General features: G+C 39.9%; 1 protein-coding gene across 1 annotated transcript in view; it reads right to left on the bottom strand.

Moving 5' to 3' along the window:
* Nucleotides 1-14,443, bottom strand: part of LOC123980885 (zinc finger protein 208-like) — an 808,576-nt gene that overhangs the window by 97,973 nt on the left and 696,160 nt on the right. Inside the window, exon 4 of the mRNA XM_046065450.1 lies at nt 5,913-7,951. Coding sequence (XP_045921406.1) covers nt 5,913-7,951 — 2,039 coding nt within the window. The remainder of the gene's footprint in view (nt 1-5,912; nt 7,952-14,443) is intronic.

Raw genomic sequence — 14,443 nt, 5'->3', positions numbered from 1 at the left:
CCCCCCCCCCCCCCTTTCCTGGCTGCACAGGGGATGCCGGAGGACGGCTACCACAGGCTAACTCAGGCCGTTCCGCACTGCAACTCTGCAACTGCAACTACCGGGGACTGGCTAGCTACAGTAGCTAAAGACTGATCTACCAAGGTGTGGAGCCGGAATTCTAAATCACTGAGCCTCGCCTCCATGTCTATAAATAAACTACACTTATTACATGTACCATTACCGCTAAAGGAGGCAGAGGAGTAACTGAACATCTGACACACCGAGCAGGAGAAAGTAGGAGAGAGAGAGGGAGAAGGAGAAGCCATCGCTAGCTGCTAAGCTAAAGTCGCTAACGGCTAAGCTAAAGAACTATAGAGTCAGCTACCAAAACTTTAGAACAAGTATGAGATTGAACAGCAGTCACTAAAAGATGGAAAGAACTGTGAGTGCTTAGGCAAAATTACTGTAAAGAATAAGTGTTTAGCGAACAGTTGGGTCGCACGCCTCTGGAGCAACGAGGGGTAAGTGTCTTGCTCAGGGGGATTGAACCTGGGTCTCTCACACAAAAGGCAGGTATCTTATCCATTGCGCCATCACCACCCACCACCTCATCAACGTCGTGTTTAAGTCCTGGAATTATGCATTGTCCAGTGGTAAAACATGATACAAGTCATGTAAACAGCATATTCCAGGTCATTGTGTGAACTCCGTTTATATTTATTGATTGAGAATTCGTTATTGAATAACCCAGAATATGATCATGGGTTAAAAATTAAATGATGGAACTCATATCTAAGTCTGCTTTAGCTCAGTTTTAGGCTTTCATTTTATTTCCTCTTCTGATATCCTTTAACACTTCTGCATACATTTTATTTTCAAGTCAAATAACTCATCACCAATCAATCACTGCGTTCCATCATATGTAAATGTAAAATGTAAATGCTCCGTACTTGTATAGTGCCTTTCTAGTCTTTTCGACCACAAAGCGTTTTTACACTACATCTGCATTCACCAGTCACACACATTCATACACTGAGCCTAAGTGCTCCAACGGAAACTAACATTCACACTCACTCATACACTGGCGGAATAGCCGCCAGGGGCAATTCGGGGTTCAGTATCTTGCCCAAGGACACTTCGACACGCAACCAGGGGGAGCCAGGGATAGAACCTGAGCCACAGCCGCCCTCATATCAGTCCAACACAGCAGCTTTCATTCATTCTTTCGGCCGGCTACTTCCATCAGATGCAGTCGGTGAGATGGCTGGATGTGCAGGCTTTATTTTCCTTTGCTTGCTTCATTAGAGACTTTGTGCAGTTTAGTGGCTGACTCCTTATGGGCCTTTCAGAGAGACTGCGATGACCGCACTGCTGCGCTGTGAAAACCATTATTTTCATTGGCTTGCACCACGCCACACCGGTTCGTTGTTGCGTTGATCAAATTGCACTGTTCGGCAACCTGAGCTGCGCGACTAGCGCAGCGCAAATCGATTCCTTTCTGAAAGGGCCATAAGGCGACGTCTTTACTATGTTTTATTGTCACCTATTTGGACTAAACAGGAATGAGCAGCCTCAAATGTGACTGAATAGAAATGACGATAAACGATGGAAAAGGGGTTTCTCACAGACAGGCTCTCCGTCTCTCTGACTTTAATTGTCTCTATAATAAAAGTTAAAAGAAATAAAAATCTTTCTAATAAATGAAGAAAGTTTGTTGTTCAGACCTACAATGAACTGAGATGTTTACCAGACGGTTAATCATAAAGCAAATCAAATACAGTCTAAGACTTTGCAGTGATGCACGTGAGTTTAATGTGTTATCTGTCTTGATGCATCAGATCAGTCCGATCAGCTGCAACATCCAATCAATATAACGGCTACACTGTAAAGGGGGCGTGTCGGTCAGTAAAAGACTGAAATCCTCGCTCCTCAGAGTGAAAATAAGAGCTTTGGGACGGTCTGCAAGATGGCAGAGTGGAACAACTTCCGGTTCAAGCGAGGAGCGAGTAAACGACAAATAAGAGACTGGAGAAGCTCCCAATGACAAATAAATCTTTGGAACTGACTGCTGCACACATTTGCCCAGGAGGTGGCAGTATTGTACTGTGAGGCACTATTCTGACTAGTTCTTCTAGGAAATGTGTGTTTAGCACAAAGTCACTGAAAAGGCATTGGAAAAGTAAGTATACTGCTAAACAATGGCCTGCTTTGCTTGAGGACAAGATGTGGCCTGATGATTTACAGACATTTGCGATAGATTCTGTCAAAATAGCCAAAACCTGAGAAGAATCACCAGCTTGTGTCTGTATTTTGTGACATATTTCTTTTTATTAACACGAGGCCTTCATAATGGTTGTCACACTTGGTAATGACAACACTTTACAGGTTTTTTGTCTGTATTGGGAATAAATTGGACTAAAATGGACGTCCATCTTGGGCCAAAATCTAACATGACATACATAAATGACAAAAAATACAAAGTGAATGTAGCCAAAATTGTAGCAACTCTCTTTGTGTCCTAAATAATGACCACGAGCGATGGACCTGATTTAGTCCGAGATAGAAGGAAAGGACACATTTTGCAGAACATTTGAACTTAAGTACATTTTGTTGAAAATACTATATAAACTATATTTATGTATTACTTTACGTAGACCAAAACATTTTAATATGGTTTAAAGTAGGGCTGGGTGATATGGACCAAAAAGTCACATCCCGGTACCGTTAGGCCGAATACCGGTATAGATTATATACCGTCTCTCCCTCCCTGTATCGCTCCGGTGACTTTCTCCATCAGTACTAGGCTACGTTACATCAAGCCGCCGAATAAAATCAGAACTTTTCCACCCGCGATTCCGATCACAGCAGCAGCTGCACTGCATGTTAAGGAGGCGTGTTGATGACGCAGCCTTTCAAAACAAAACCAACGTGGTAGCTAACAAATGACTCCTCACTGGTGTGTTCACTGTCGCTTTGCCTGGTCCGTGCTTGTAAAATATACATCATGTCGGTCGGGACTTGTAACGTAATAACAGATTTTTCTCTGAAAAATGCTACAATGTGTCGCCAAATACACCTGGGTGGTCGTTAATATACCTGGGGGACCTGCCGAAGTAAAGTATATGGACTGAAGCGTTTTTCTTTTTACAAGCCAGGTCTTCAGCACTGTCTCTCGCTCCATGGTGTTAGAGAGTTTGTGAGTAGACGGCTGCGTGCAGATGCAGAGGGAGGGGCGGGGCTGCGCGGTGAGGGAGAAGATGAGCAAACGCTGGCAGGACGTTATGGAAACATAATAATTAACTCATCATTAAACTATATCATATAAACGGTATTGTCTAATTTTATATCTCTTTTGAAATGATATCGGTATACCTCATTATACCAATATACCACCCAGCCCTAGTTTAAATAGATGGAACCAGGTCCCAGCATGAAACACAGAGTGACCTATGTCGCTAAGCACCTTCAAATTTCCTTTAGCAAAAATGCATCATAGACAAATATCTTAATCTCTCCAATACTGACAGCAGAACCGACAACATCTGAAGAAATAAAAAAGTTGTCTTTGTGATATTTATTAAAAGTAAGAATAACAATAATAAGTAAGAGTGATTCAGGTCATACACCAGAGGGCCATTAGAGAATCTGATCCAGAGAAACAGATTATAATAGATTATTATGATGTGATAATTGTGGAGTCTAAGAGAAAAGCCTTTCAGACTTGAGCCACAGTGGAAACTCCTTTCTCACAGGAAAGGATAACAGAACACTGGTACAGTGTAAATTATAACACCACATAAGATGAGCAAAGCACATAAGGTAATGACATATAGAGGATTATTAACAGTACATAACAGCAGTGGGAAAACGTGTTTGCGCCCTTGCTGATTTCTTATTGTTGATTACTGCCACACCTGTTCTCAATCAAGAAGTCACTTAAATAGGACCTGCCTGACAAAGTGAAGTAGACCAAAAGGTCCTCTAAAGATAAACATCATGGTGCAATCCAAAGAAATTCAGGAACAAACGAGAACCTGATCAATGGAGATGTATCAGTCTGGAAAATGTTATAAAGCCATTTATAAAGTTTTGGGACTCCAGTGAGTTGGAGAAAACATGGAACAGTCGAGAAAATTCCCAGGAGTGGCCGGCCGGCCCAAATTACCCAAAGACCGCAGCGATGACTCATCCAAGAGGTCACAAAAAACCCACAACAACATCCAAAGAACTGCAGGCTTCACTTGCCTCAGTTAAGGTCAGTGTTCATGACTCCACCATGAGAAGGAGACTGGGCTGAAATGGCTCCAAGACAAAAGCAAAAAGAAGAGCAAAAAGAACATAAAGGCTCGTCACAGATTTGCCAGAAAACATCTTGATGATCCTCAAGACTTTTGGGAAAGTAATCTGTGGACTGACGAGACATAAGTTGAACTTTCTGGAAGGTGTCCCATTACATCTGGCATAAAGGTAACACAGCATTTCAGAAAAGGAACATCATTCCAACAGTAAAATATCGTGGTGGTAGTGTGGTGGTCTCTCCAATGTGGCTGAAATACAACAATTCTGCAAAGATGAGTGGGCCAAAGTTCCTCCACAGGCTGGAAAAGACAATTGCAAAGGAAAATTGCCAGTTACTGCCAACGCCTGATTGCAGTTGTTGCTGCTAAGGGTGGCTTAGGTTTAGGGGGCAATCACTTCTTTACACAGGGCCACGTAGGTTTGGAATTTTTCCCCCTTAATAATTAAAATCATTCATTCATTTAAAAACTGCATTTTGTGTTTACTTGTGTTATCGTTGTCTAATATTTCAATTAGTTTGATGATCTGAAGCACTTTAGTGAGACACACATGCAAAATAAATAAGAAATCAGGAAGGAGGCCAAAACTTTCACACCACTGTAGGTCAAATATATTTGTTTCCATTACATCTCCCCCTTTGGCCGTCCCATGGTCACATTACGTTTGAACTGTTAGTTCATCAATGAATGCTCTCATCTTACGGTTTAAGCAGACACATCATTGGTAGACAAAAGAAATAAGTTTAAGCTACTTTTGTAGAACAGAGATATTCTTGAGTAGTGAGCAAGCTAGGGCATCAAAACATATTTATTTTAAGCAGTTTGGTCAAAATCATCAATGTTGTCATTGTCATGATCAGGTGGATTCAATCAGGTGAATCGTCAGGAGGGAGGCAGAACAGGAAGTGACTGGGTGGGTGTCCCTCAGACTGATATATTTACATTATATTTATACAACACATTAATTACAAGGACGCATTAACTGTTACAAAAAGTACAAACAACCCACAGAGGAGATGGTGCAGGAGCCATGTTGACAGCTTCAGTCTGCTTCTTGAAGAATCAAAGAGTATGAGTCTGAACTCAAGCCTCACATACTACCTCTTTGTTGGAGCTTTGGACCACATCCCATGGCCTTCTTAAAGAGTTTCTAAAGCCTAAAACCTCTATTTCAGCTGATAACCACTGTGTTTGGGTATTTAGCAGTGTTGGTGATGGATTCAGGTCCAAATCTTGAAACCTTACCTCAAACTATTTGAATTCTACATATAGGGGTATAAAAATGCAGTGACTGCCCTCTACTGGTTGAAACCTGGCTACTGTAGTTTAAATTTGCTATTGGCTGATAAAACCTCCGGACCGACGCTTTCCAGCACTTTCCAAATCAAACTTCCTCAGCTGTCATCACATGACGTTAGTCCAGCACCATCACATGATAACAGGTGTTTGTATTCAGAGCAGGAGGAAACAGCTAGCTCAACTCTGTGAAAACTGTCACACTGATGCTTTGTGAATGGATTTGTGTCTTCTAAGGGTTCTCCTGTCAGTATTAGATTTGCCACATTGGCCAGAGCTGTACGGGTTTCTCTCCAGTGTGAACACGTCGGTGGATTTTTAGGTGATCTAATCTACTGAAAGTTTTTCCACACTGTTCACAGCTGTACAGTTTCTCTCCAGTGTGAACACGTTGGTGGATTTTTAGGTTACCTGATTCAGCAAACGTTTTTCCACACCGTTCACAGCTGTACGGTTTCTCTCCAGTGTGAACACGTTGGTGGATTTTTAGGTCACCTGATGTAGTGAAAGTTTTTCCACACTGTTCACAGCTGTACAGTTTCTCTCCAGTGTGAACACGTTGGTGGATTTTAAGTTCACCTGATGTAGTGAAAGTTTTCCCACACTGTTCACACCAGTACGGTTTCTCTCCAGTGTGAACACGTTGGTGGATTTTTAGGTTACCTGATGTAATGAAAGTTTTCCCACACTGTTCACAGCTGTACAGTTTCTCTCCAGTGTGAACACGTTGGTGGATTTTTAGGTGATCTAATCTACTGAAAGTTTTCCCACACTGTTCACAGCTGTACAGTTTCTCTCCAGTGTGAACACGTTGGTGGATTTTTAGGTGACCTGATTGAGCTAACATTTTCCCACACTGTTCACACCAGTACGGTTTCTCTCCAGTGTGAACACGTTGGTGGATTTTTAGGTTACCTGATGTAATGAAAGTTTTCCCACACTGTTCACAGCTGTACAGTTTCTCTCCAGTGTGAACACGTTGGTGGATTTTTAGGTGATCTAATCTACTGAAAGTTTTCCCACACTGTTCACAGCTGTACAGTTTCTCTCCAGTGTGAACACGTTGGTGGATTTTTAGGTGACCTGATTGAGCTAACATTTTCCCACACTGTTCACACCAGTACGGTTTCTCTCCAGTGTGAACACGTTGGTGGATTTTTAGGTTACCTGATGTAATGAAAGTTTTCCCACACTGTTCACAGCTGTACAGTTTCTCTCCAGTGTGAACACGTTGGTGGATTTTTAGGTGATCTAATCTACTGAAAGTTTTCCCACACTGTTCACAGCTGTACAGTTTCTCTCCAGTGTGAACACGTTGGTGGATTTTTAGGTGACCTGATTGAGCTAACATTTTCCCACACTGTTCACACCAGTACGGTTTCTCTCCAGTGTGAACACGTTGGTGGATTTTTAGGTTACCTGATGTAATGAAAGTTTTCCCACACTGTTCACAGCTGTACAGTTTCTCTCCAGTGTGAACACGTTGGTGGATTTTTAGGTGATCTAATCTACTGAAAGTTTTCCCACACTGTTCACAGCTGTACAGTTTCTCTCCAGTGTGAACACGTTGGTGGATTTTTAGGTGACCTGATTGAGCTAACATTTTCCCACACTGTTCACACCAATACGGTTTCTCTCTAGTGTGAACACGTTGGTGGATTTTTAGGTTACCTGATGTAGTGAAAGTTTTCCCACACTGTTCACACCAATACGGTTTCTCTCTAGTGTGAACACGTTGGTGGATTTTTAGGTTACCTGATGTAGTGAAAGTTTTCCCACACTGTTTACAGCTGTACGGTTTCTCTCCATTGTGAACAGGTTGCTGGATTTTTAGGTGACCTGATCTACTGAAGGTTTTCCCACACTGTTCACAATAGTATGGTTTCTCTCCAGTGTGAACACGGTGGTGGATTTTTAGGTTACCTGATTCAGCAAACATTTTTCCACACTGGTCACACCAATACGGTTTCTCTCTAGTGTGAACACGTTGGTGGATTTTAAGTTCACCTGATGTAGGGAAAGTTTTTCCACACTGTTCACACCAGTACGGTTTCTCTCCAGTGTGAACACGTTGGTGGATTTTAAGTTCACCTGATGTAGTGAAAGTTTTTCCACACTGTTCACACCAGTACGGTTTCTCTCCAGTGTGAACACGTTGGTGGATTTTTAGGTGACCTGATTGAGCTAACATTTTCCCACACTGTTCACACCAATACGGTTTCTCTCTAGTGTGAACACGTTGGTGGATTTTTAGGTGACCTGATCTACTGAAAGTTTTCCCACACTGTTCACACCAGTACGGTTTCTCTCCAGTGTGAACACGGTGGATTTTTAGGTTATTTGATCGAGAAAAAGATTTCCCACACTGTTCACAGCTGTACAGTTTCTCTCCAGTGTGAACTCTCTGATGAATCTTTAAATATCCAGATGTTGTGAAGGATTTGTCACAGTGCTGACAGCGGTGACGTTTCAGTCCATCTCTTCTTCTCTATATCAACAGAGAGAAACACAGTGAGATGTCATGGTGGAGTGAGCTATCTAAAACCATAAATGATATTAGAGCACATCTTTTAAATCACATACTAACCTACTGTACCACATAGTGAGTATGTAGTCTATTACATACAGTCATACACACTTAGTTTGTACTGCATACTAAAGAGATGATCAGTATGCTATTACCATGTTTATCCGACTGTTCACACTGAAGTACTCAAGCCAAATGCGTGAAGGGTACATTTGATCTAATGAAGAATAAGGAATTAAGGTAAAACTAGAAATGCACATGTAGAAAGTGTGTAAATGCAGACAGCTATAATATCAGTGTTTAGCATTACAGTACACACCCTATTGTGCCATTTATTTTTAAGTACTTCGCAAGGGTGAAGTTAAATATATTTTTGTTTAAATAATCTCTTTGATTAAATGTACTGTTTCTGTTATTTGTCCATGCTGATTTGAAATGCTGTGAAGGTATTATTCTGATATTTTTCTTATATATTGTGTACTTTCTCGTTGTGGCGTTATAATGTATGTATAGTGTTGTAAAGGGGAAAATGAATTGTTTAATTGTGATATTTTGTAAACATGTTAATATAATGTTCATGGTAAATACATTACAACATTGGACTTGACTGAATCTACATTGTGTCCGTGTTGTACTTTCTATTTCCCATTTTACAGGGGTCAAAATGCAGAAATGTCAAATTTCCTACATTTTTTAAAAGTCCAACCCTGTCTGTAGCCACCAAGTAAGTTCCTGTTGCCAACTGGGGGCTTTTATTTATATAGATAAAGTTCTTTTCACACACGCAATTTGCTTCTGACTCATCACCTTAAAAGTTCAATTAAGTGAACTTTAGTCTTGCAATGTTGTTTTGATGTGTAACATTACCGGCGCTGGTCTCTGTGCTGGTGTTTCAATAAAGGCGAAACTTAGCGGTTTGACACACGCTGTCATATCGAAGACAGCGACAGACAGGAATTTGTGGCTGTGTGGGCGGAGTCAGATATTCCGCAGCGCTGCCCTGTCAATAACCCATTTTACACATTTATACATGTATTAAAACAATATATTTATTGTCTGTCAGGAATATAGTTATTGTGAATTGTCCCTTTTAAATAGTTTTATAGTATTTCAAGAAATTTTTTTCATCTATTACATGACATTAATTAATTTAGCGGATGCTTTTTTCCAAAGCGACTTGAGTTAAGTGTCTTGCTTAGGGACACATTGGTGGATGTGTCACAGTGGGGAATTGAACCTGGGTCTCTTACACCAAAGGTATGTGTCTTGTCCACTGCACCATCACCACTCCTATCCACCATTACACAATCTTTCTGATGACAAAATGTGGGTAACACTTTATTTTAAGGTGCTTGTAGTAGGCAGTAATAAACAGTTAATAACACACTAAATTAATAAATACTTTATTATGCACTTATTAACCATAAACAATGCTCCTTCATAGCTACCTAAACTAAAGTGGGAACAGTGTCTTATTTAAATTAATAAATCATTTATTATGCACTTATTAACCATTAACAATGCTCCTTTGTAGCTACCTAAATAAAAGTGGGAACAGTCTTATTAAGATGAGTAAATGTTTATAAAAATAACTAATACCAGAAGGATGTGTAAAAATATTTAAAACGTTAGTGTTATAGTTGTGAAGCACAAAATCATACTCTAAGAAATTTTTTTGTGGAAAATGAATTTTTTTTTACATTTCATAACTCATGTTTCATTACTTTCAACTAAATGCAGCAACAAAAAGATTATATTAAACTTCCACTCAAACAAGTGTAAAAAAAGTTCAATTACAAATAAGTTTTCTTTAACATTAACTAAACAATATTATGAAAACATTTTGTAAGGCAACGGATTTTCTTCAATATAAAAATTACATTGTACAGATTTTTCAATACAAGTGTGTTTTTCAGTCCTCAACCTTCAACAATGTCTGTATGGCTTTTAGGCCAGTAAGATGACCTTGAGATCGTGGCTCTCCAGCTCCACGAAGATCTTCAGAAAAACCTTAAAAGGTGTATTTCAGTTTCTTTGGATAGTTTAGTACCAAGCCATAAATAAGGCCCATTGGGTTGGTGCAAGCCTGTGCTACAATGGGAATACTAAACAGGACCATCGCTCCTGCAATGGCTATTCCAGCTTGCTTCTCCCTCAAGACCTCCCTCATTGATTTTTCTTGACCACAAATATGTTGAGTGCAAATGTGAAGGGAGGGCCTCTTGGATGGCTGAAGCATTGTTGTCATCACGAACCTGTGAAATATACCAGAGATAATTAAACCTACTTTTTTTGCTAGATGTTAAGAACACATCTATCTCTTTGCTCTCCCTCTGAGCAGAAATCTGGGTGGGATTAGGTAGTTGCTGTGGTAGTTTTGAGCAGTGTTGGGATTGTAATGGGAATTTCATGAGAACCATCTTTAAAACACTGTATGTAACCATGTAACTAATTTCACTAGGGGCCTCTTGGGTATGGGGTCAATGGAAGGTAAATGTGTGTGATGCTTTAACATATGTCCAGAGGGGTCAGGACTTTAAGTGGTTCACCACATGTTCCTTGGACATGGGTTTCTTTCTATAGATCCCCTAGGGAACACTGAAAGACACCATGTTCCTTTGATGAGATAGAACTCCGACCCTGAGACTAAGATAAAAGCTGCATCAGCTGTTACACTGCAGCTCACTCGGATGATACTCTCTGATGTGTATGTGTCCCCGTTAGTTCCTTCTGCAGAAGACATGAATAAAATGTGTAAGAAGTGTTTGCCTGAGCTGTTTATTTAAACACACTTTTCCCACCACAGGATTTAAGTCAAGAAATGTGTGTGTGCATCAGAAATACTTAACCTGTGAACCTTAATGTTTTTCTCACGTGGGTTTGCCTACATTTATAAACAATAACTATCTTGTGTGAACTGAAAAATATTTATGTGGAGAGAGTCATGTACATATAAATCGAGAAAAAAATGTACCTGGTAGTCCTTGATAAACTCCTCTGTCTTTTCATCAAGGTAGAGAATGAGGCCTCTGATCACAGCTTCTCTTCAGGACTCAGTGCTGTCCTACAAATATATGAAATACGAGATTATCTTACAGTACAGATATCAACATGGCGCTGTGTATTGCTGCCTTGGTGTTAGGTGCGCTTTGTTTTGTCTTGTTTTTGTGTGTTAACTCAGTTTTTGGCTGTGATTCCTGGAGATCTTTCACCAGAGAAGAGCTCATGAACATCAGGGGAACAACTCCAGTGGATTTATTTCACACTTTTCTCTTTTCTCTTTTATTCATCTTCTGTTCTGTGCTTCACAGAGACGTGGCTGTGTGAACTGATACCGGACTCCGTGCTGCAGCTGGCAGGCTTCCAACTGTACAGAGCGGACCGTGTTTATTTACGTGGAAGTACTAATACCTCACTGTATAAATATTATGCATTGTATGCATAAGTAATGCAAAGATCAGGAAAATGTACTACTTAAGTAAAAATATGTATAATCAGGAAAATGTACTTCTTAAGAAAAAGTATGTATAATCAGGAAAATGTACTAGTAAAGTAAAAGTATAATCAGGAAAATGTACTACTTAAGTAACAGTAATCAAATCAGAATAAAAAATGGTTGAGGTAGAACTATTCTGTATCACACTGCAATCAATGATATTATTCATTATGGAATAATCTGCTAAGTATTTTCTCCATTAATTGATTGTAAAAAAGAAAATAGTGAGAAATGTTGTCACATTTGCCCAGAGCCCAAAAGTGACATCTTCACAATTCTTGTTTTGTCAGTCCAAACCTCAAAACTATAAAAACAAAATTACATTCAAATCATTTAAAAGGAAAATCTGCAGTTCTTCACACTGAAACTGGAACATGAAATGTTTTTACATAAGAATGACTTAAATGATCAATGCCAATTACATTTCTGTCAATCAACTAATGTACTAGCTGTCCACAAGTGTTAACGTTACTTACAGGCTACATGAATTTTGAGCTCTGATAACAGTTCAAACCTAATCCATTATACCCTATAATGTGAGGACAGCTTGTGATTAAGCATAATAAAAGTTCTTCTGAATGATACTTACTTTAACATGTTTGAGCGAGTCCACCGCTGTTGCATGACCCATAAACTGGGATCCAAAATACCTTGACTGGGCCTGGTCACCGACCCAGTAGAGTAGGTGAAGGTCTAGCTGGTTGGTCTTTGTTGTTTTGTTGAGGCTTTCGTCAAACATGACAACAAAGCAGGTGGCCTTGCTGACTTGGTCAGTCAGCTGTTTAGTGGTGAACGCAGCCAGACCACGTTTGGTGGTGTACACCGTCTTGTTGTATCCACATGTGAAATTAGCCGCAATCTCAGAGTCAGGAAACACTGTTTTGAAAATTGCGCTAATTTCATCAATTGAAGTAAAAGAGTGGTGGTCCAAAATGGTTTTCAGGATCTATACCACCTCTGCCCAAAGAGTAACGTTATAGCCACAGTGAGCTTGCAGGTTCACAGGCTGTACTACCGATAATGCGATGTCTTCAGTATTGCTAGCAGTAGCACAGAACTGACCTATAAGAACCTGCTGTTGGTGGGCTGTAGCACAAGCGATGTGTTTGGCGCTCTTCATATTGGAGTCCAAAGCCGTTAAGTCCCATCGTCCCCAGGTTAAAAGATTTTCAGTACAAACAGCATTGGGCCTCATGGTCATTGCCTGGATTAGGTTTAACCCATTAACCCGTTAAAATGGCACATGCCCATTCTGAGGCATACTAAGCTAACTCAGGTGAAAGACTTTTATTTTGTTTCCTTAATACTCACTGATTTGCGCACACTCTGCGGTAAAAAGTATACTGTCGTACCCTACCAACAGAAAGTCAGCTGACATGCGCTTCCTAAAACGTATAAGGCAATTGTAATGTTATACACATACACACACACAAAACATTTTATATATATATATGACAGTTATTTATGACATTATGGCATTTATTGTCCTACAAAAGGACAACAAAATTTAAGGCCTCTGTAAACAAAATGTAATAGGCCTTATTTTTAGAATATAAAATGTAAGACTTTTTTAATACTTTTAAGACCCCGGAGGGGTCTGCTCCTCTAAAGGTTAGGCCTACGTCTAAAGCTAGTAAGCAACCCTGGATAAATGACAGCATTCGCAGCCTAAAAAGGGAATGCAGGAAAGCAGAGCGCAGATAGAAAAAATCCAGTCTCCAAGTCCATTACCTCAGTCTGAAGGATTTATTAATTAACTACAATAACATGGTTAAGGATGTTAATTGAATTTAATTGAATTACCCCCGCAGCCTCTTACTCAGAGGTTCCTCACCAGCAACAAGAGAGTTTTAACCAGTTTTATCCCATCAACTTGTCTGAGCTTTTAAAAACAGTATCACAAATGAGAGTGTCCTCCAGCCCACTTGATGTAATACTTAATAAGTTTTTACTGAATGTAATGGATTCTGTTGGGCCCCATTTGATCTCTGTTTTTAACAGCTCCCTATCTACTGGTTGTGTCCCTGATTATTTTAAAACAGCTTGCATGAACCCACTTTTAAAGAAACCTGGTTTAGATCCCTCCCTCCCACAAAATTTTAGACCAATTTCAAAACTGCCTTTTATTGCAAAGATTCTAGAAAGAATTGTGTCCAAACAGCTGCTCACTGTACTGGAAAAGAACAAAATATTTGAAAAGTTTTTTCATCCTACCTGTCAAATAGGAAGTTTTGCGTGTCTGTAAACAACTATGTCTCTTTGTTCTGTCCAGTTAAATATGGTGTGCCTCAGGGGTCGGTTTTAGGACCCATTTTGTTTTCCTTGTATCTGCTTCCCCTTGGACATATTATCCATAAACATGGTATTTCTTTTGATATTTATGCTGGTGAAACACAAATATACTTGCCCGTCAGATCCACAGACCCTGGAATGCTGAGTTCACTTAACAACTGCCTTTATGAAGTAAAAAAATGGATGTCAAATAATTTCCTCCAGCTGAACTCAGACAAAACAGAAATCCTGGTCATCGGGTCCCAGCAGATGGCAAATCAAATACTGCCATCTGCTGGTTCCCTAGTAAATCACATTAAGCCTGTGGCAAAGAACCTTGGTGTTTGGTTTGATAGTAATTTAATTCGAGAAGCACACCACAAAGCTTGTTCAATCATGTTTTTATCAACTTAGAAATATGGCTAAAATTCGATCTATGTTAAATTTTAAGGACACAGAGACCATTTTACACGCCTTCATCTCATCACGCCTGGATTATTGCAACAGCCTTTTCACCTGTTTAACCCAAAAATCTATTGATCGACTCCAGACTGTCCAGAACTCAGCTGCCAG

This window comes from Micropterus dolomieu, linkage group LG12, assembly GCF_021292245.1.
Source record: "Micropterus dolomieu isolate WLL.071019.BEF.003 ecotype Adirondacks linkage group LG12, ASM2129224v1, whole genome shotgun sequence".
Taxonomy (NCBI): Eukaryota; Metazoa; Chordata; class Actinopteri; order Centrarchiformes; family Centrarchidae; genus Micropterus; species Micropterus dolomieu.
This window is presented reverse-complemented; position numbering and strand designations above follow the sequence as displayed.